At 38.8% G+C, this 22,712-nt stretch overlaps 1 protein-coding gene across 1 annotated transcript in view; it reads right to left on the bottom strand.

Annotated features, from left to right (window-relative positions):
- The window catches only part of C5 (complement C5), a 75,856-nt gene that overhangs the window by 22,008 nt on the left and 31,136 nt on the right, over positions 1–22,712 (bottom strand). Inside the window, exons 17-29 of the mRNA XM_038744589.1 lie at positions 21,458–21,655; positions 19,373–19,463; positions 17,837–17,910; positions 16,549–16,688; positions 15,602–15,829; positions 14,262–14,322; positions 11,231–11,320; positions 10,772–10,984; positions 10,252–10,327; positions 9,604–9,763; positions 9,366–9,461; positions 3,677–3,848; positions 360–565 (exon numbers count right to left, since the gene is read on the bottom strand). Coding sequence (XP_038600517.1) covers positions 360–565; positions 3,677–3,848; positions 9,366–9,461; positions 9,604–9,763; positions 10,252–10,327; positions 10,772–10,984; positions 11,231–11,320; positions 14,262–14,322; positions 15,602–15,829; positions 16,549–16,688; positions 17,837–17,910; positions 19,373–19,463; positions 21,458–21,655 — 1,805 coding nt within the window. The remainder of the gene's footprint in view (positions 1–359; positions 566–3,676; positions 3,849–9,365; positions 9,462–9,603; positions 9,764–10,251; positions 10,328–10,771; positions 10,985–11,230; positions 11,321–14,261; positions 14,323–15,601; positions 15,830–16,548; positions 16,689–17,836; positions 17,911–19,372; positions 19,464–21,457; positions 21,656–22,712) is intronic.

Genomic DNA, 22,712 nt, shown 5'->3' with positions numbered 1-22,712 from the left:
AAATTGGGATTTTTTTTCAAACCTTCCATAATTGAATATTTTATTTCATCTACAACACAGCCAAAAAAGTAACTCTCTGTAATATGCACCATCATTTTTAGCCACTGCTTAAAGTCTTCCAAGTGAGATTTCTCTCATCAGAAACAGGGTAATTTTGGATTATAAACTCCTTGAGGGAGGGGACTATAACGTATTACAGACATTCAATAAATACTATCGATGATGATGATGATGAAAGGAGTCTAATTATCACCAACAGTGATATGACAACATTTGCCAACTACTTTATTCCATTAGCTTCCTAGCACTTCTGTGATTACAAGGTTTGAAGGATGGGAAAACCAAGACAATAAATTTACCTGGGTGGAAAAAAATCCACCACCATATCTTTGTTCTTCAGATAACCATTTGATAATTGGTTTGACGTAATTCACCTCTCCTAAAAGCAAACTGGCAAGCAAGGCATATGCAGTAGTTTCCACAATCTGTGCTGTTGCACTGGTAGGCATAGAAGAATCTTTCTTCTGGAGAGTGTCTTTCCAAAATCGATGAAGGGGTGGATCACCTCAGAAAAAAGAAAAATGCATTTGTTGAAATGATGTAAAATAAGAACCCAAGTCTATTGCCCTTCTCAGTTCTAAGGCTTTCTCCTTTCTCTGTTTTATAAAATGTAAACTATCTTGGGGAGACCCATTCAAATAGGCATGCCATTATGTGCATATATTCGTGGGGTTCAAAGATGACACTATTGATAGTGACATGGTGAAGTGTGTGTGACTGTGGATGAAATAGAAGTCTTTGATGAATATACCTTCTACTTTCCAGCTCAGGTATCGAACTACAGAAGACCCATCCTCCTTTCCTTGCTAAAAATGCCACCACTTTGGGAATCCATTTCATCCAACTCAAAAATCCTGAAGGAAAACATAAATACCCACCACTAGTCCTGAAAGTGTGTACAAATTTTGTCTTTGTGGACTCTTAATAGCCCATTTAAAAGCATGTTTGGGAACCAAGTATCATACTTCAGAGATTTCAGATTCTGCAGGTGTTTCTAAATAAAACCCTTAGTTCTATTTCTGTGGTTATCTTTTACAATGTTGTTTTCGTGTTGTTCAAATAGTTTCAAAGACCACTTTATTTCACCATATTCTTGAAATGTGATGAAAGTCAAATTTTGGGCCCAATCATGAAACCTGGGTGGGCTTACTGAACAAGGTACTCTAGGAGATATGTTTGATTTTTTAAAATCTGTTCAAAAATTCTACCAGTGTAGATGATAATTTAAAGTGTAGGTGATATTTAAGACCCAGGGATAACTTGGGAAATGCATTTTCTCACTGGGAAGGGCTTAGTCCAGACCAACCTCATTTTGCTCATTGAATTTTTCAATAGAATGCTCAGTGTTAACCACAGGAAAACCCACACCCCAAGCATAGAAAGCACCAAAATCTGTGTCACCTCCACCCTTCATCCTTTCCCTTAACCTACTACCCCACTAGGTAACTTAAGGCCTGGCCAGACCAAGCCAGAGAGTCCCCCTCTCCATCCCCCCCATCTTACCTCCTTCCCTTCCCCACAGCACCTGTATATATGTATATATGTTTGTACATATTTATTACTCTATTTATTTATTTATTTATTTTACTTGTACATATCTATTCCATTTATTTTATTTTGTTAGTATGTTTGGTTTTGTTTTCTGTCTCCCCCTTTTAGACTGAGAGCCCGCTGTTGGGTAGGGACTGTCTCTATATGTTGCCAACTTGTACTTCTCAAGTGCTTAGTACAGTGCTCTGCACACAGTAAGCGCTCAATAAATATGATTGATTGATTGATTGGAATGAAGGAATGAGGAAGACAGTAGGCCCACCAGTATCACCAGTCAATTGGGTACCCTCAGATATACCTAGGGAAACTGTCTCATAGAATTACTCTCTTGTCTCTATAAACCCAACCTAGTTGCATCAAAATGATCCATGCTTATTTAAAATTAAAAGATATATCAATTTCCAGCCCCCACTTTCACTAGATTGAAACAGACTGGAAAAGCAATAGCAGGCAGTTGAGGTTCCATTTCATCTCCCCAGATTCCTTGTCGTTAGATCTTTGTAGGCACAGAAAAGTATAACCTGTAGATTGGAAGTTCACTTTGGGCAGGGAACATGTCTACCAATTCTGTTATATTGTATTCTCTTAAGCGCTTAGTACAGTGCTCTGCCCTCAGTAAGTCCTCAAATACAATTGACTGAGTAGAGTTACTTATATCACACTTCAAAACATTTTGATTTTTTTTTAAATTACGTTCCGTAAAGGAAGATCAATGCACGGGGAAGCACATGTTCTGTCAGAAGAAGTAGCACTTTAAAAGCCTGTCTTCTGGAATACTGGCAAGACTGAGCCAAGGACTAGCCTGGCACAAGCAGCTCATGACCCTCCCCACCTCCACGGACTTTTTTACCATGGAATTTGGTTGTTTCTAAATGGCCCTCAGTGATCACAACCTTTCCTTTTCATGATGATGATGACGATGGTATTTGTTAAGTGCTTACTATGTGTCAAGCACTGTTCAAGGCACTAGGGTAGATACAAACTAATCAGACTGGACACAGTCCCTGTCCCAAATAGGGGTCACACTCTTAATCCCCATTTGTCAGATGAGGTAACAGGCACAGGAAAGTTAAGTGACTTGCCCCAGGACACACAGCAGACCAGTGGCGGAGCCGGGATTAGAACTCAGGTCCTTCTGATTCCCAGGCCTATGCTCTACCCACTAGGCCATGCTGCTCTTCTTAAGTTCCTATTCTTCCCCACTTAAATTGTGAACTTTTGCATGTGAACTGATTATCTGTATTTTCCCCAGAACTTGACACAGTGCTCAGCTCACAGTGTTCACACAGTGGTAAAATCAATTCATCAAGGCAGTATGCTACACAAAATGAACACTCTGCACATATTGCTGAATGCAGGAGAGAAAGAATCAAGCAACCGGCTGCTTAGCTTGAAATAACAGTTAAAACAAAGCCAATTTTTCAAATTAGCATTATAAATTAGGCAAATTTCACAAGTTGTTTCCAAGTAGATTCCCTTATTTTAAAGGGAAATTTTGTTTTTAAACCACGTGATGGCTGGTGTAGGGAAAGAACTGAGAAAATTGGGACAGTTTGGGCAAGGCAGTTCAGACTAGAAAAGACAGAAGAGATGAGGGATAAACTGTTCTTTTTAATTTTGCTTTCAAATTGCTTAATTTACCCTGTTAATTTCCCCCTGTTTGTATGACCTCTGCTTGGCCAGAAACTGAGTCTGAAATAATATTCATGCATTATTAACACTTTGTATGCTCAATAAATGTTCTTATTGATTATCAATTTGTTTTGTAATATTACCTCCATCATTGACATTGTCTGCTATTTATTATTCTGCTTAATTAACTATTATCTACCCCATTGCTTACAATTGATATCTACCCACATACTGAGTGCTTAACAAATACCATAAGTAATTTATTACCTAATTTCCATGCGAAGATAATTTTTTAAACTACTATAATAATGAAAAAGAATTATGGGGGCACCAATGATTGAAACAATAGTTCAATTCACCAAAATGCTCAAAATTCAGAGCCCTGTAAGCCACCTATCAACAATCATAAATAGAAATAAAAATGGAATTGTACCTTTGACATAAGCTTCTTTCTTTAGCTGAGAAAAGACTGAGCGTACACCTGGATTGTTTAAATCACCAAGGGCAAGAGCATATGCAGAAATTGCCAATGTAAATGTGCTCTGGGCATTTTTGATGCTGTTAAAGAGATACTCCTCAGCTCTACTTAGAGCCTCATCAATTTTCTGAAAATAATAGCAGAAAGCATGTAAAACATTTGGACTCTAGACAACGTGTTTCTGGTGCTTCCAAACAAAGCATTAGATTCCTATATACCTGGACAAAATGATCCTGAGAATCTCTAAGTCACTTCTTTAGGTATTCTCAAATCAAGAGGCTTCAAAATCCTCTAGACTAGTAAGCTCTTTATGGGCAGAGAATGAAACTACCAACCCTGTTATACTGTACTTTCCCAAGCTCTTCACAAAGGGCTCTGCACACAGTAAACACTCAATAAATACCATCGATTGAAAATCTGTGAAGGTGTTAATATGAGCCTAAAGGGGTATTACTTATAGAAGCAAGAGTGGAACTGTGCTTCGTTCAAGGCCATTGTTGCATGTAGTGTGACTGCATTCATAAGTGTGAGGGTGGTTTAGAGACTCTTTTGCACTGTAACACACATCATGTCCACGAAAATATAGTAGGTCATCTTTTTTAGTCCTTTGGCATTAAGGGGGAGCACTGCTCAAACTCCAAGAATACTAACGAAAGGCACTGCTGACCTTGGCAATCAACCAATCATATTTATTGAGCACTTGCTCTGTGCAGAGCACTACACTAAACAATTGTGAGAGTACAATATAACAAAATTAGTAGATGTTCCCTGCCCACAAGGAGATTACAGTAGACTCCCTCTAGATTGCAAGCTCATTGTGGGCAGGAAATTTGTCTGTTTGTTGTTGTAATGTACTCTCCCAAGCTCTTAGTACCGTGCTTTGTACACAGTCAGTGCTCAGTAAATATGACTGACTGACTGAATGAATACAGTATAGAGGGGGAGGCAGACATTAAAATAATTAAATTACAGATATGTACATAAATGCTGTGAGGTGGAAGGTGAGGTGAACAGCAAGTGTTTCAGGACACAAATCCCAGTCCTAGGGTTATGCAGAAGGGAAAGGGAGTGGAGGAAATGAGGCCTTAATCGGGGAAGGCCTCTTGGAGGAGATGTGATTTTAGTAAGGCTTGAAGGTGGGGAGAATGGTGGTCTTTGGAGGGGGCAAGATGATTGAGTGCTTTAAAGTCAATGGTAAGGAGTTTCTCTTGGATGAAGAGGTGGATGAGCTACTGGGGGGTGTTGAGAATTGAAGATATATGGATGGAACTTTTTTTAGAAAAAATGAACCAGGCAGTAGAGTGAAGCATAGATTGGAGTGGGAGAGACAGGTGGCAGGGAGGTCAGCAAGGAGGCTGATACAGTAATCAAGGCAGGATAGGATAAGTGCTTGAATCAGTGTAAAATCAGTTTGGATAGAGAGGAAAGGGAAGATTTTAGCAATGTTGTGAACGTTGGACATATAGGATTTGGTGACCAATTGAATATTTGGATTGAATGAGAAAGATGAGTCGAGGATAATGCCAGGGTTACAGGCTTGTGAAAAAGGGAGGATCGTGTAGCTGTCTACAGTGATGGGAAAGTTAGGGGGAGGAAGAATTCAGGGTGGGAAAATGAGGAGTTCGTTTTGGACGTGTTAAGTTTGAGGTGTCAGTGGGACATCCAAGTAGAGATGTCCTGAAAGCAGGAGGAAATATGAGACTATAGAGGAGAAAGCTCAGGGCTGGATATGTAGATTTGGGAATCATCCACAAAGAGATGGTTGTTGAAATCATGGGAGCAAATGAGTCCTCCAAGGGAGTGGGTGTAGAAGTCAAGACGTCAGCCTGTGGCTGCTTATATTTCCAGGAATTTTAGTTTAAGACTGGAAGCAGAAGACGGGAAAAGCCTATTCCACCACCAGTGTGTCATGCATTTGAGCTGTTTAAGCAGTAATATTGATGGTTTGAGCTGAGCCCTCTGTTACCCATTTCCTCTTGTGCTCAGTAGCACAAGTGCAAGATGACAGTTTGGGGCAGGAACTGCTTTCTGTGGTCATGGAGCAGAATAGCTCTGAAACCTCAGGAGAGCAGACACCATTTTGCCCCCTCAGAGTGGCTTAGTAAGCTTTGCTTCTGGGGAGATGGGAGATCTCTATTTACTTGCAAAATCCAGGAAAAAAGCAGAAACCAAGAAAAGAACAAAAATATATAGTCTATGGTTGCTTTTCATACTGTGATGACAGGAGCCCTGAGGCACAGCACATGTGGTCAAGGTTCATTGTTTTAGAGGGCAGGGCAGCACCTCCAAATGGTTACTTCTATCTTTGAACAGACTTGGAAAGTTTAAACTCCAGCAATTGTCTGACAGCTCTGATTCGGATGAGGAAAAGCCTCTCCAAAAGATGGGACCTCCAGGATTTGTCCTCCCCCTTCATCTATCATCCAGTCTGATCTGTTGTTGATATAATTCCACACTGGGTTTACCTATCTACTACAAGTGCCTCCTTCCATCCCTTTGATTATTATTCTCATCATGGAACACCCTCAACACAGTGGGATAGGATATGGAAATGACAGTTGAAGATCATGAAGGAATTGGCTAAAAAGTTAAAAAGAAATCCACATGTGCATTACCGTCAGTGCAGTGCATAAGGAATATTACTTAGAGAAAGAAGGATGGACTCAACCAGGCAGAACTTGTATGTGGAAATATTTAGTCCCCTTTTAGAGGTCAATCTAAAGTAAAATGGGCCTGAAGAAATAGCAAGAAACTTATTCAGACAGCTTTCCCAGAGTCCAGAAGGACTCATCTCAGAGTTCTCTGAGAGAATAGAATATTCTAGAACTGTCACCAGAAACCTCTGGGTCATGAACCGCATATGGCTGTTCTTGGAATCAAATGTGGCTTTAAAGAGGTGCTCAACCACAGATTTGGCATCATGAGGGTGACACCATTAGCTCTGCCTCTATAGCAAAGAGTTAAGCATGAAGGTAGGCAGGAAGTAGCTGCTACACCTCTTTGGGCTATAGAGGGGCCCAAGAAGGCAGCTCCGTGCCACACTGGGTGGAAGGTTGAGCTCAAACCGTTCTCACACCTTCACCCCTCACCCCCTACCATACACACCACCCACTCGCCCTCAGCGAGCAGCAGCAGAACTGAGACAGGAAAGTGACTGTTCACCCTCACACATGCAACAGTCAAAAGCCGACCCCATGCTGGGCACCAGGTGTTGGACGCTATGTGAATGGATAGTGACCAGGGATGGGTTAAGTACTGGGAAGGAAAGTGCCTTGGCTGGGAATGAGGTCAGCTGCAGTGCCAGGCAGCAGATATAATTTCTGTGGGGCCCATGTCTGCCAGGTCTGGGAATAGCCCAGTTGAATGGTTTCAGTGGCGGCTGCAGCAGAGCAGGAGAAAACCAGATGTAAGACCAAGTCTCTGTACCTCCTGCTTTTCTCTCTTTATCTCCCTTCTTTTATTCTCTCCCTTTCTTCCTATTCTCCCACTCATTAGCAGGGCAGTATAAACCCCATCACACCAATCCCCAACCTTCCCCTCCCTGTCCCCCTCATCCCGGCACTGTCCCTTCATTGTCCAGCTTCTCCTGCTAGTGAATGGAGTTGCCCCAAATGTAGCCCTTGGACTAGGCAGGAGTGGAAAGTGGGATGTGGGCTGGAATCAGAACGTGGAATCTGACTGCTTCCTTCCTTCCCAGCCTGGCAGCTTTTCAGAGCCAGAGGTGGGGGTTGGAAGTGGAATCAGGGGGCTGCAGGCAGGAGGGAGACCAGCAGCAGAGTAAAGAACTAGTGAAAAGCTTTTGAAAAGATGGGAGCATCCAGGGTGGGTAGGGAATCCCCTCCCTCTGGTTAGCATAAGGGGTGTAAACCCTCTCAATCAATGATATTTATTGAGGGCTTACTGTGTGCAGAACACTAAGCACTTGGGAGTGCTACAGCATTGGTAGATAATGTTCCCTGACTACCAGGAGCTTATAGTCTTGAATGGGAGATATACACATTAAAATAAATTATGCATAAATACATAAGTGCCGTCGGACTGAGGGTGGGGTGGATATCAAGAACTTCAAGGGTAAAAATCCCAGTGCAAGGGCAGAGAAGGGAGAGGGAGTGGAGGAAATGAGGACTTAATTAGGAAAGGAGATGTGATTTTAATAAAGCTGTGAAGGTGGAGAGAGTGGTGGTCTTTCAGATATAAAGGGAGAGGGTGTTCCAGGACAGTGGGAGGATGTAGGAAAGGGGTCAGCAGTAAGATAGACAAGATCGAGTTTCAGTGAGTGGGTTGGCATTAGTGAAGCAAAGTGAATGGGCTGATAAGGTAAGGTAAGATAGGAGGAGGCAAGGTGATTGCATGCTTTAAAGCCAATAGAAAGGCATTTCTGTTTTATGCAGAGGTAGATGGGCAACCACTGGAATGTCTTGAGAATTGGGGAAATATGGACTGAACGTTTTTTTTGAAAAATAATCCAGGCAGCAGAGTGAAGTATGGACTGGAGTGGGGAGAGACAGGAGGCAGGCAGGTCCACAAGGAGACTGATGCAGTATTCAAGGTGGGATAGGAAAAGTGCTTGGATCAGTGTAGTATCAGTTTGGATGGAGAGGAAAGGGTGCATTTAGCAATATTATGAAGGCTGAACATTCAGGATTTGATGATCGATTAAATATTTGGATTGAATGAGAAATATGAGTCAAGGATAATGCCATGGTTATGGGCTTTTGAAACAGGGAGGATGGGGTTGCTGTCTACAGTGATGGGAAAATCAGGGGAAAGACAGAGTTTGGGTGGGACAATAAGGAGTTCTGTTTTGGGAATATTACATTTGAGGTGTCAGCGGAAAATCCAAGTAGAGATGTCCTGAAGGCAGGAGGAAATGTGAGACTCCAGAGAAGGAGAGAGGTCAGGTCTGGAGATGTAGATTTGGGATGCATTCTAGGAGAAATGGTAGTTGAAACCTTAGGGCTTATGAGTTCTTTGAGGGAGAGGTTGTAGATGGAGAATAGAAGGGGACCCGGAACTTTACCCTGAGGGATTTCCACAGTTAGATGGTGGGAGGCAGAGGAGGAGCCTGAGAAAGAGATTGAGAATGAGCAGTCAGAGAGATGGGATGAGGATTCCCCAGTCAGAGAGGCATGAGTCACTTATTCTGACTGACTTTGGAACTAATCTCCACTGTTACCTTGGGTAAGTTATTTGATCTAGCTTGGCCTCAGTTTCCTCATGATGATGATGATATCTACCACTTCCAACTTCGTTTTAAATTGCAGGCTGTTGTGAGGGCTAGTGAGATAATGAATGCGAAAATTCTTAGTAAAGTAAAAAGCTTAATGAACATTCAAAATGACAACCTTGGTAGTCATAGTGGTTTTTATGTATTTTTATAATTGCCAATAGCCATGTCCATGCTCCTTGAAAATACCGTGGTGGAATCTACTCTGCCGAAGGCTAAGTCAGTAGTGCAAATCATACTGTAATTTTGCCAACTCAGATTTCAAGTGCATAGTAAATAGTTTCCAATGAATATGAAAAATGAAAGAGTTTTGTAGATTAGTTCAGACATGTACTTAATGTGTTGGTCTATTTTAAGGCAAAGAATAGCAATCAAGGTAAGGTGATGACTTTAGCTCTAAGGAGAACTATCACTTACCTGAGTGGGGCATATGTGGAATGACTTTCTAATTCCAATAACAGAAAAGGCTGTGAGATATAAGGCTTTTTCTTTGGCTTCTTGAGGCAGAGTACCCTAAAAACAAATAAAGAAAACAGAGTAGAGAGATATGTTAATCTAAATAAGGCCTATGGGTGAATTTAAAATATGGAAATTTGTGGAAAAGGAAGTAATTGGCAGAGTACCAATAATATTAGTGGTATATTTGGTTGCCCACCTGAAGTTTGAATGGTATGTATGTGGAATGTTCCTTGAAAGATCCATCTGCCGACTGTCGGTTTTCAATCAACCATAATAGTGAATTACAAATCTGATTTTGATTCTGAGGTATATATTTATTTATTTGTCCAAGTATTCTTAAGGCAAAAGCTGTTAACCTGAAAATGAAGGAATTTTCACATTTTGTTTTTATAATTATTTTCATATTTAAAATTTTGAATGGAAAAATAAAACATTTCGAGTAGCCCACCAATAATTCTTTATGTAAATTAACAAAGCCAAGAATAGGAGAGGTCATGAGATGTCTCAAAAGACCCCTTAATTACAGATTTGCAGTTGTCTTTTTTGTCTTTCCCTGATGTAATAAAGGAGGCTTTGAGATAGCCAAACTATAGTTCTAGCCTTTTTCTAAAGAGCCTAGAGCCAAATCCTGCATTCAGAGACTTGTGAAACTTTTTCTTAATTTTTTTTGGTGATATACTATAACCATTTCATTTCCTTTTCATTAAAATTAGTAACTAGTCATTGGAAACTCCCACTGGCCCTGGTAGAAATGGTACTGGTGAATCAAGGCAGAATTAGAACACTGGATATTATTTAAGTAAAATAAATAAAAACTATTATAATCCAAGTATCTTTCACTTACCAGGTGTTGGTTTCCTCATTCTTCCACATTTTGTAGGAGTAGTCGTTGTTTCTGTATGATAGGATGCTTATAATGCCTAAGGGGTACCATAAAAAGGACTGTTTCACAAGCCTAAATTTCTATTCAAAATGATGTTTTATCTCCCCTTGAGAACCACAAACTTTTTGCAATGTTTATCATTAATTACTCTAAAAGATGAGTTAGTGGTCTATATTTAACTTTTTAAATCAGTCAGTTGATCAATCAATTTCTTACAGAGATAATGTGCACCTACCATCATGAAGCAATTCAATAGAACATATTGCTTTCAGACAAAATAGAAGTATTTCATAGAGTTTAGAATGCAGGTGTCAGCTAAACCTTTTACCTATTTGCTGTAAACACTACATATTTAAATCATAGAATTTGCCTTATTGTTCTAGCTTCTAAAAGACTATTCATTCTATCTTAATTAATTCAAATAAATTGGTTCATAGGACACTAGGACCTTTAAATATGAAACCAAAAACACATTTTCTACCTTCTTTCATCTTCCTCTTCATGTTATCTCTTTCAGAAACTGCTTTGGAGCCAAGAATATACCAATTGTTTTCCGTTTCCAGGTAATGAAAGACATAGAATACTGGAACAATACTCATAAGCTCTGCTTCAGCACTACCCTTAGGAAGATTACTTAGGACGTCGATGCCTTCAGGACTCAGAACTGCAGAAATCACCTCACCTATAAGAGTTCCTGTCAACCAAAAGAACACATTTGTGAATAACTACAGTCTGTCAAAGCCTAAACACGTGAGAAATTTGAAGTGAGGAAAGCACTGTCAAATCTTCCCTTTTAGATGTCAGGGGAGTGGATTGCCAGGCGATGATTTGGTTGATTGGGAATCTCCACTTTGGAGCATAAAACATAAAAGGATGAAATTAATCGACACTACAGGAAAGGAAGTGGGAAAAGAAAGGCAATGGAAACTAAATTGTTTACCTTTTACACTCACTGCCCTTTTGACTTTGGTTTTGGGAACTACATCTAGTGGGATCTTGTATTGGAATTCCTTTCGTGAGGCAATAGAACCTGCAATGGAAAGTCTCATTAGGTTCTCTGGAAACTCAGAGTCTATTAATGAGTCTGTAAACTCTAAGTTTACATTAGAGTAAACCATTTTTACTCTACCCTGCCAACCATTTTTCCCCTTTGCTTTCTGCCTTTTGGCCACTCCACTGCTTTGGAGTTCATTCATTCATTCAATCAATTATATTTATTGAGCGCTTACTGTGTGCAGATCACTGTACTAAGCCCTTGGAAAGCAACAAATGCAGTCAATCCCTACCCAATGGGCTCACAGACAGGTGCAGGGAAAAATATACAGGAACCAAAATTCAGACTAGTCAGTTTTCCCCTTTGACGGCAGGTCTGGTCAGAAGTTTGAAACCAGTGACTAACAACCTACAGATTTTAAATATGTATTATAGTCATGCCTCTATTAGGCACTGTGTCACTTTGGACAAGTCACTTAACTTCTCTGTGCCTCAGTTACATCATCTGTAAAACGGGTTTAAGACTGTGAGCCCCATGTGGGACAATCTGATTACCTTCTATCTCCCCCAGTGCTTAGAACAGTGCTTGGCACATAGTTAGCGCTTAACAAATGCTATCATCATCACCATCATCATCATCATGGAATGTTGGTTGTACTTAAATATTAAATTAATAAGGAAAAACTAAAAATTGAAATAAAATTTATATTGTAAAACACCATGTTCTTAGTTTGTCATTTGATTTAATCTTATTTAAATTTCTGAAAACACAATACAGGTCAAGAAGAGGGAACTGCAAACTCTGACATGAGTAAACAAAATACCAATTAACTCACAAGGATAAGGAAAAAAGAAACAATTGTAAGGAAAGGTTGGAACAAGGTGAAGAGGCTTGGATTTTTCAGATAACAAGTTCCTCACCAGAGAGATTTGTGCAAATTCCCATAATTGATTTCTAGTTTAGAGTTTAGAATTGCTGAAGAGGGAGTTTTTACCTTTAGCAACAATAAGGTATTAACAATCATGTTGTACTTAAGGCAGTGTTAAAAAAGGAAAAAGAGACACACTGTAGGCTAACCAAGGTCTGCATAGTTAAGGCTGCACATTTACCCAGTTTACCTGGTCCAGGTAGGTGGCCCACCAAGATAATTGAAGCCAAAGAAAAACAAAAACAAAAGATTTGTGCCCTTGAATTGTGTGTCTGAGCTGCCTAAATAGAGATTTTCCAGCTGTTCCCTTAGCCCTGATCTATATCTTCTCACATCATTGAACTCCCCTGTAGCACAGAGGCAAGAAACAATTTGAAAACTAGGATTCTAACTCTACCCCTAGATTTTTAATCTGTCTGTATTGTGTCCAGATCCTAAGAGACAGCATCCCAAAATATCCATCCTGCCTTTTGGTTCTGTCTAACATTTTCCTTTGGCTCAGTTACCCACTGCAGATAGTTTACACATTCTAACTGCATCTAAGCACACCGTGGTCCCCAAAAGTATGAAACCTTTAAAGTGTTATAATCTAGGGGTAGTCCTGCCCCTGAGAAAAATCCTCAGAACAGGATCTTGCAACTTTCTCCTGGAAGTCCAGCATGAAAAGTATGTAAATGGAAATTTGAAGTTGGTATTACTGAATTCATTTGCCAGCCTAGAATTCACATTATGGGAGATTCTATATAGTGGGTTGCTCTATGATGAGGAACGGCTGTGTATATTTTGTTCAGTAAGCAGTTATTTCACTTGTTTGAACAGGGAAAACAATTCACAGAGGAATATAATCAAGAACTGCAGCCTGGAATAATGAGATTCCAGGATTAAAGGAGCCCCTCTTTAACAAAGACTTTCCCATGCAATGTTCTTAATTAATCAGTTATCTGTTTCTAATCACTCTCATTGTGCACAGATTATTCGTATTGCTATGAGCATGTCCTCCCCTCTTAGAATATGAGCAGGAAGCAGCGTGGCTCAGTGGAAAGAGCGCGGGCTTGGGAGCCAGAGGTCATGGGTTCGAATTCCGCCTCCCCCATATGTCTGCTGTGTGACCTTGGGCAAGTCACTTCACTTCTCTGTGCCTCAATTCCCTCATCTGTAAAATGGGGATTAAGACTGTGAGCTCAACATGGGACAACCTCATCTCCTTGTGTTCCCCCCAGCGCTTAGAACAGTGCTTTGCACATAGTAAGCGCTTAACAAATACCAACATTATTATTATTATTATGAGTTCCTTGGAGAGACTAGGAATGTATCTGAACAGTTTATTTTGTACCAACCTTAAGCGCTTATCACAGTGTTTGATAGTGCTCAATTAGTATATATTTGGTTATAGTGGTAGAAAGTCTCTCCTTCATTTTTTTCTAATAGGAGCAGGGGCACATGAAGTTCTGATGGTGAATTTAAATGTATCTTTTTTCTATCTTCTCATCTCAATCAATCACATTTATTGAGTGCTTATTGTGTGCACTATACTAAGCATTTGGGAGACTTGGCAGAGTTGGCAGACGTGTTTCTTGCTTACAAGGAGTTTATAGTTTAGAGGGTTAATCTATAATTTAAATGAATGAAAATATGCAATCGTTATTTAAGTTTCTAAATTGAAGGTATATCAAAGAACTCATCAGATTTCTTTCTGAAAAAGATCAAAATGTACATTACTAGTAGTGTATGGTTACCTTAATTTAGAGTAATAATTACTGAAAACCATGAGTTGCTTGTTGTCATTTCCCTGCTTTTGAGACCAATGAACAAATTAATACTCATTATTATTCTATTAGCAAAAACTGAATTGTGGTTCAGCAGAGGCACTCAGGTGTTACTAGAAAATCAGTAATAATATGCAATCAAATTCTGGATTTAACTGATTCTAGAACATGAAAAATGATGATTGTATACTATCAATACATCTTTAGAAAATTTTAAAGTTTAACTTTATGCCACCTGCATTTATAAACAGCCTTATATAAAACACAAAATAATTTTCCCTACCATAAACACCTTGTGGATCCAGAGTAAAACCAACATGCGTTTCTCTTTTGACACCTTCTGGCTAAAATAAAAGGAAAGAGTGCTTCTTACAAATAATATAATTAAATAAATTATCTGTTCCTACTAACTGCATGCCACCAAACCTACTCAGTTATATGTCTGTCCATTTACAGGTTTTCAAATTTACTGGGACAATTGGATTTTATTTCCATTTCCAGTTAGTATAGGGACTCTAAATCCTAGAACCTTGCATGGACTAAGATGGACCCATGGACTTCAGGACTGGCCCAGGACTTCTCCAGTTAGTAAATCAGTGGCTACTGGCAAGACTGACAAAACTATATATAAGTTAAAGGATAGTATTTGTGCCAAAGTCCCCATCAACCTGCAGGTACACTGTAGTGGACTGAATGAATGGGTTCCTGCTACTATTTGAAGGTAAGGTTTCAAGCCAAATCTGATTCCCATCCTGGGTTCAGCAGAGGTCTATCCAGACTCCAGCAGATATTCAACCAGTACATGATCTCTATTATCTCCCTCTTCGAGCCAACGACACCTGGAGTTGAACCTCTGCCTCAATAGTTGTGGGCATCAGGCAGAGAGGCCCAGAATCATATTCCCAGTATTTGCCTGTGTCGAGTTTCTGGAACCTCCTTTTCCTTCTTCCACAGATCACCAAGAAGGACAAAGACTTTTTCTCATAGCTATGGATAAAAAACTGAAATACACTATACACTATTTAGAAAGTTGAGGAAAAATTGGTATCTGACCCTCTGAACCAGAGGGAATTCCAATTCAGCCACCGGAGGCCTAGCTAGATGTCCTTGGCTATTATTTATCATTGATTCTTTATATATAATTTATTTAAATGTATTGATTCCTTTTGGATTACATGTTTATTATGGGGCCCCGTGTCTTTCTATTATTAACATTATTATTAGTAGTAGAAGTAGTAGTAGTAGTAAAATAATGATAAAAAGACACAGTCCCCACACTAAAGAAATAATAATAATTCAATTACACAGATACATTTCTTAAAATGTTATATTAATACAATATAATACATAATATACAATGGTCTAAATATAGTCTTATATAATACTAATAATAGAAAATTTCAAGAAGTGCAACTGGGTAACCAAATGACAAAATCACATTGAATAAAAAATAATGTTCCACATTATTTAGTTAACCTCTAAATTAGGGAGTTCAAGCATTATTTCTGCTCTCCATGAATTGGAGAGGCATGTTTCAGCCAGTGCACCATAGTCAGCATCTGTTTCTTTTGGATGAATCTATTTGAAGGTAAAAGAGACAAAAAACAGGAGTTTTTTCCTTACCACAACTCGTAAAGTTTTTACTAAAATTTCTGATCCAAAAGGTGATTGTAAAGTAAAGTTGATACCATGTAGACCTAATTCCAGTGGTAATATGCTGAATGTAACTGATTTGATCGAGGAACCCTCTATGTTTTGCCATTGACTTCTTGTACGCTTTATCCCTTCGGGGCCTTGTGAAGAACTTCCAGACAGACAGATTCCCTCACCAGCGGACATTTGAACTGAGAACTGAAAGACAAATAAACAAGGACTTAGGTGTAGTTTCTCTAAATTGAGATCCCAGTATACATTTCAGGGATGATACAGAAAAAATAGAAAATGATAGGGAGATTCTTAGAACAGTGAGGGTGTGACTCTAATAGGATCAGAACTACATAGCATTTTTGAGTTTACTCTGGTCATTATCAAAGAGAAAATTCAGTTCGAGAGAAAGTGATTTTTTAGCAGATTTGTACTTTCCAAGCGCTTAGTACAGTGCTCTGCACACAGTAAGCACTCAATAAATAAGATTGACTGAATACAGGCCTCTGGAATCACATAGAAAAATGCACTGTGGCAGAAGAATAAAAATGGAACAAAAGGATCAGTGAGAGCATATGCTTGACTAGGCTGAAGGGAACAAAATGAGGACTATGAAAGTGTTCAAAGTGTACTCAATAAGCAGTGGGTGAATAATCCTGAAGGCAAGGAAAAGGAGTTTGAATCTGATTCAGACTCTGCTCTTTTAATTAGGAGCACAATTTTCTAAGGTATAATAGAAAGCACAGAAGACCAAGTTCTTTCGACTCTCTAAAAACAAAGCAAATCTACTAAAGAGAAGTACTTCCTTTTATGATTTCTATCATTTGACCCAATCTGAACTAGAAAAAAAATAAGAGTACTCTCTAAACCCTCAGTAATCAAGTGATGAATTTTTCATAATAATTTAATATGTATTTCCAATTTACCCTTATTCCGGAACTTCTGTAATTATAAACAGTCCCTTTCATTTCAATTTGTTCCCCTCGCACTACAGAGTAGGGTATGTGCATTTCCAGGAAAATATCTTTCACCACCTGTATTTGAAGTGGATCAGGAACACATACACCTAGAAGATAAGAATTAGGATATAGTAGGAAAACATTAGAAAACTGTTAGCATATCTTATATTAAAAAAAAAATAAATCTTATTCATATTGCTCCTAGAGGAAAAGAGGAATTCCCCAGGCCATATGTTTCTCTTTTCCTGCACCCAATCACTGAAATTTCTCTTTTATGGTATTCCAGAGAGTGAGAAGCAGGACTTTTTGGTGACTTCAGGTATAGTAAATAATAATAATAATGGTATTTGTTAAGCACTTACTATGTACGATGCACTGTTCTAAGCACTGGGGTAGATATAAGGTTCCCAAGTTATCTCACATGGGGCTCACAGTCTTAAGCTCCATTTTACAGATGAGGTAGCTGAGGCACAGAGAAGTGAAGTGACTTTCCTAAAGTCACACAGCTGACAAGTGGGGGAGTGGAATTAGAACCACGACCTCTGATTACTAAGCCCATGCTCCTTCCACTAAGAATTCAATCAATCAATGAATGGTAGTTATCGAGCATTTCCTGTGTGCAGAGCACTGTACTATGCACTTGGGAAAGTACAAAGTACTCTCCCAAGTGCTTAGTACAGTCGTCTGCCAACGGTAAGTGCCCAATAAATACAATTGATTAATTGATTGAAAAAAGTAATTGTTATTACTGTTATTATGACCATTTTGTAGAGCTGGATATTTGAAATGTAAATGGAAGAGATGTGTGAAGTAAGAGTAGAATTGGAGACAAATCCCTTAAGAGAATCCATAGATAAGGTTAAACTTCCTTGACTTAAAAATATTCCCACCCAATAAGAAAAGGAAAAGAAAGACATAAGATGTAACATAACATATAAATATATTCTAGGTTTTAGAGGATTTTCTATTTATGTTAGGATGAGAAGAAGGATTCAGCAATTACAACTCAGATTCTAGGTAAAGCCAAGCAATTCTCAATTCTGGAGTAATCAGACACATATCAATGATTCTTATTGAGTGCCTACTGTGTGTAGCACACTGTATTGGGTGCTTGGGAGAGTATAGCAGAACAGAGTTGGTAGTCACATTCCCTGCCCACAAAGAGCTTCCAGTCTTGAGAGGAGATAGCACAGCTTGAAAGTGCAGAAACAATACTAATCCTTCTAGCGTGGGTAAATGAGATCAGGATGCTTACCTTTGTTGGAAATACCAATGCCTTGTACTTCCCAGGTAGTTAGAGAATCAGGTAGAGTCAATGGAACCTTGGATCTGTAAGTTGAATTAATAAGGGTATTAGTATTCATATATTCTTTGAGACCATCATTTCTCTCGTTTAGAAAAAATGAGTAAGCAGGATTGATGGGTGACTCAGTGCTTTGCACATAGTAAGAGCTTAATAAATGCCGTCAAAAAAAAAAAAGTGGATTGGGGTCACTACTGGAGAATATCAGTAGTAGCATTCACCCTTATAAGCTTCCTATTATTATTTAATAAACTGGTGAATTCTGTGGCACTGTCCCCAATCCTGCAGAGGATCCATCTTCCTGTACAAAGGATTTCTCCCCAGAAGATATATCTGGGCACAAAGTCTTGCTAGAAACTAATCAGAAGCAGAGTCAGATTAATATATACGTATATATGTTTGTACATATTTGTTACTCTATTTATTTATTTATTTATTTTACTTGTACATATCTATTCTATTTATTTTATTTTGTTAGTATGTTTGGTTTTGTTCTCTGTCTCCCCCTTTTAGACTGTGAGCCCACTGGTGGGTAGGGACTGTCTCTATATGTTGCCAACTTGTACTTCCCAAGCGCTTAGTACAGTGCTCTGCACACAGTAGGCGCTCAATAAATATGATTGATGATGGTGATGATGATTAATGCAGGAGCTCAAAAGGCCTAAGCCCCAGGGCTTTAGTTTACAGGGATTTCAGTTGATCCCCAAAATTGCACCCCCTTTCAACCTTCACAGCACAGCTGACGCTTAGGCCATGTCTCCCCCTCTAGACTGTAAGTTCCTTGTGGGCAGGGAATATGCCTACTAATTCTGTTATATACTCTCCTAAGCGCTTAGTAGTGCTCAATACATATGACTGATTGATTTTGAAGACTATGTTCTATGCAAAATAGCTATAGAATGGTAGTCCATACTGGCATGTCGGGCTCTTAAAGGGTAGGTGTGCCCTTTAAGGCAGAGAAGTTGGAAAACAAGCCAACCGACAGCATGCTGAGCTTGGGTCAGTTCAGCCCCACAACTTACTAGATCCAAATGGGGATGGCATTTTGCTTCTCTGCCACTGACTTAATATTTTATTAGCTCTGTTACCTAAATTTACAATTAAATTTAAATAGTTACAATTAACTATCGCAGTATCAAAGAACCACAAAGTGATCCTAGACTCTGCCAGCTTGAAATGATATGTAGTGTGGCCATGGCCAAGGAAAACCATGATTACTCAAAATTACATTCGATGATAGCCAAAATGGTGTATAGAAAATTGAGTGATTCCCCAAAACTGCAGTTGGGAGAATTATGGTTGGCAAGGGTACCCAGTATTTCTTCAAAAGATAATTTAAAATTATTCTTTATTTTGATAGGCAGACCTTTAGTAAGAAATGGATATTCTTATTTATAAATTTGGAACATTTGTAATAAAATATCAGGCATTGGTAAATAATGTATACTTTATATTCATACTTCCTTCTTAGTAGAAAAGTCAGAGTACCTTGTATTAACATGGTGAACTTCCCATAACCAACTCTCAGGAAAATAGCTTCGAATTTCAGGTTTGTCTACCTCCAACAGAGTCTCAAAACCTAAAAATAGATTCAAAATGGAAGAACAGATTCAAAGGCATACATTCTTACAAAAACTCATAAATGCTTCATTAGGTATTTTAAAAGCCATACCTTCTTCTAACCTTCACCCTGAAGATTTTCTAGAATTCCAGGCAAATATTTAACTTTTTAAAATTTTGTTATAATACATTAATGAAAATAATTAAAGAAATTTGTTGTCAAACTGCTATTAAAATATTTGTTTTTTTCCAATGATCCCTACATATTAAAAAAGTAATAAAAAAGTTGAATATACTTTGCATATATGTATATATATATACACATTTTTACAGTTGCCTGAAATTGGGTGGTGAAAATAGACTGATTTATTAATATTGCCAATTAATTTTTTCTAATTATGCACTGTCATTAAGGTTCAATATTTGAGTTTAAGTTTGCAATCAAGGCATTTTCTTTGGTGGTTACCTGCCTCATCTCAGCAATCCATTCAGTTTCATTTTCTTTCATTAAAAATCCCTTATAAAAAAGCATTTATGTAAACAATGCTACCTTAACTCAGTATTATGTAAAAAATGCAAACAAATCATTTGAAAAGTTCAACAGCAAGAGCACATAAATCATCCAAAAATCTCAATAATAAAGATCCCCTATTTTTATTAGCCTTATTGCCATGACGTGTGGGAAAGGTAGAATCTCTAGACTGGAAGCTCATATTTATTGAAGACTTACTGTGTTAGGAACACTATACTAAGTGTTTCGGAGTGTAGAATATATTAGAATTATATTGGTATAGAATTGGTAGAGAGAGGGCCTGGATTTTAGTTCTAGATCTGCCACTCAGCATCTCAGTGCTTAACATAGTACTTGACACATAGGAAACACTTAATAAGTACTACAGTTATTATAATGATAGTAATTAAGTTTCAACTTTAATCATTATCCTGTTTGGAGAATCTGATTCAATTCCTTCCTCTCCCCCTCGTCCCCCTCTCCATCCCCCTCATCTTACCTCCTTCCCTTCCCCACAGCACCTGTATATGTGTATATATGTTTGTCCATATTTATTACTCTATTTATTTATTTTACTTGCACATACCTATTCTATTTATTTTATTTTGTTAGTATGTTTGGTTTTGTTCTCTGTCTCCCCCTTTTAGACTGTGACCCCACTGTTGGGTAGGGACTGTCTTTATATGTTGCCAACTTGTACTTCCCAAGAGCTTAGTACAATGCTCTGCACACAGTAAGTGCTCAATAAATACAATTGATTGATTGATTATGACTTCAGGGGCATTCAGAGTTATCAAGTGGAGCCACCCTGGAGTTCCTAATCACATATATTCTCTGGATCTCTCTGAACACAAGATGGTCAGTAGTTATAGTTTAGTGTTATAAAGCTAACCACCCCCATTTCAATCTTATGAAGCAAAAACTTCAGAGTCTAATAGACATGGACATGATAGTAATAATAATGATGGCTCTTGTTAAGCGCTTACTGTGTGCGAAGCACTGTTCTAAGCGCTGGGGGGATACAAGGTAATCAGGTCGTTCCACATGGGGCTCACAGTTTTAATCCCCATTTTCCAGATGAAGGAACTGAGGCCCAGAGAAGTTAAGTGACTTGCCCAAAGTCACACAGTTGAAAAGTGGCAGAGTTAGGATGAACCCACAACCTCTGACTCCCAAACCCGGGCTCTTTCCGCTGAGCCACAGATATCTGGCTTCAACTCTTGTGGAAAGGCAATGGTAATAACACAACTTATTGGGCACCAATTGTAAATTGTCCAATAGGCTGGGCTAATGTTTGCGTGATAAAAATCTGCAAACATTACAAGTGAAACAAGCGCTAATACTAGAGTTATTTCCTGAAGGAGGTAGGTGCTAATTTTCTCTTTATTTTAAATGACATAAAAAATTTTAAGATGTTTCCCTCAGGAACATTTCCAAAGTCTCATCACGCATATATGCACCCCCGCCCTAAATTTAAAGTAGTATAAAGTTTGGAAACTCACCTACTCTCCCCAACACTGTACGTTTGTGAGTACAATTTGCTCGCATTTTGGTTGCGAGCTCGCAGCATTCTTTGAAGATTTGTCCACACTTCACCCCACGCTTAGAAGTAACTCTAGATGCTCTAATACTGCAGCTTTCATTAATTTTATATGCTCCTCGTTCACAACACTGGTAAAACACTTTTTGATAAGTGGAAGCTGAAATGATAAAGAATTGCTCAGTTAATCACTTTAATATGCTCCTCATTCACAACACCGGTAAAACGTTTTTGATAAGTGGAAGCTGAAATGATAAGGAATTGCTCAGGTAATTGAAAGAAATTTAAACTTTTAAGATTTTAATATCAAGAAACAGGGATACCATGCCAAAAAGAACTAACTTCGCAAACTATAATCTTTATAATCTCTGTAATCCCTCTACCTTCCAGATAGCCCACGTCACCCTCTAAGGATGAGGCAAGAAAGCTGTGGCTGCCCATTTTGACCAAAAAGGAACTACAGTCTCAATTCAACCAGGGTGATGTCTCCCACCTTCCCCCTTGAGTTGTTATCCTGATTTAATGTCAATCGTTAAGGAAGCATCATGGCTTAGTGGAAAGAGCATGGGCTTGGAAATCAGAGGACCTGGTTTCTAATCCTGGCTCTGCCACTTGTTTGCTGGGTGACCTTGGGTAAGTCACTTACCTTTTCTGTGCCTCAGTTACCTCATCTGTGAAGCGGGGATTAAGACTGGGAGCCGCATATGGGATGTGGAATGTGTCCAACTTTATTAGCTTATATCTACCCCAGCTCTTAATACAGTGCCTGGCACGTAGTAAGCATTTAACACCGCTGAAAAAATAATTATTCTTTGAGCTCAATATAGTGCCTCCGATAAGGGCAACAAGTAGCAGGATGGTAAAGGTCTAGAGAGGTGCCGCTCTTCTCCTAGTTTACCTATAATAGAAAAGAAAAATGCACTTTCGAAGCAGCATGGCATAATGGACAGAGCAAAGGCTTGGGAGCCAGAAGGTCATGAGTTCTAATCCCGACTCTGCCACTCGTCTGCTATGTGACCCTGGGCAAGTCACTTCACTTCTCTGGGCCTCAGTTACCTCATCTGTAAAATGGGGATTGAGACTGTGAGCCCCTCCTGGGACAGGGACAGTGTCCAACTTGATCTGCTTGTATGCACCATCATGCTTAACAAACACCATCATTTTATTAACTACCCCCAGATTCCTGAATTATACTACTATGAATGCTTTTGTTGGTA

The sequence above is a fragment of the Tachyglossus aculeatus genome, chromosome 4 (assembly GCF_015852505.1).
Source record: "Tachyglossus aculeatus isolate mTacAcu1 chromosome 4, mTacAcu1.pri, whole genome shotgun sequence".
Lineage (NCBI taxonomy): Eukaryota > Metazoa > Chordata > Mammalia > Monotremata > Tachyglossidae > Tachyglossus > Tachyglossus aculeatus.
This window is presented reverse-complemented; position numbering and strand designations above follow the sequence as displayed.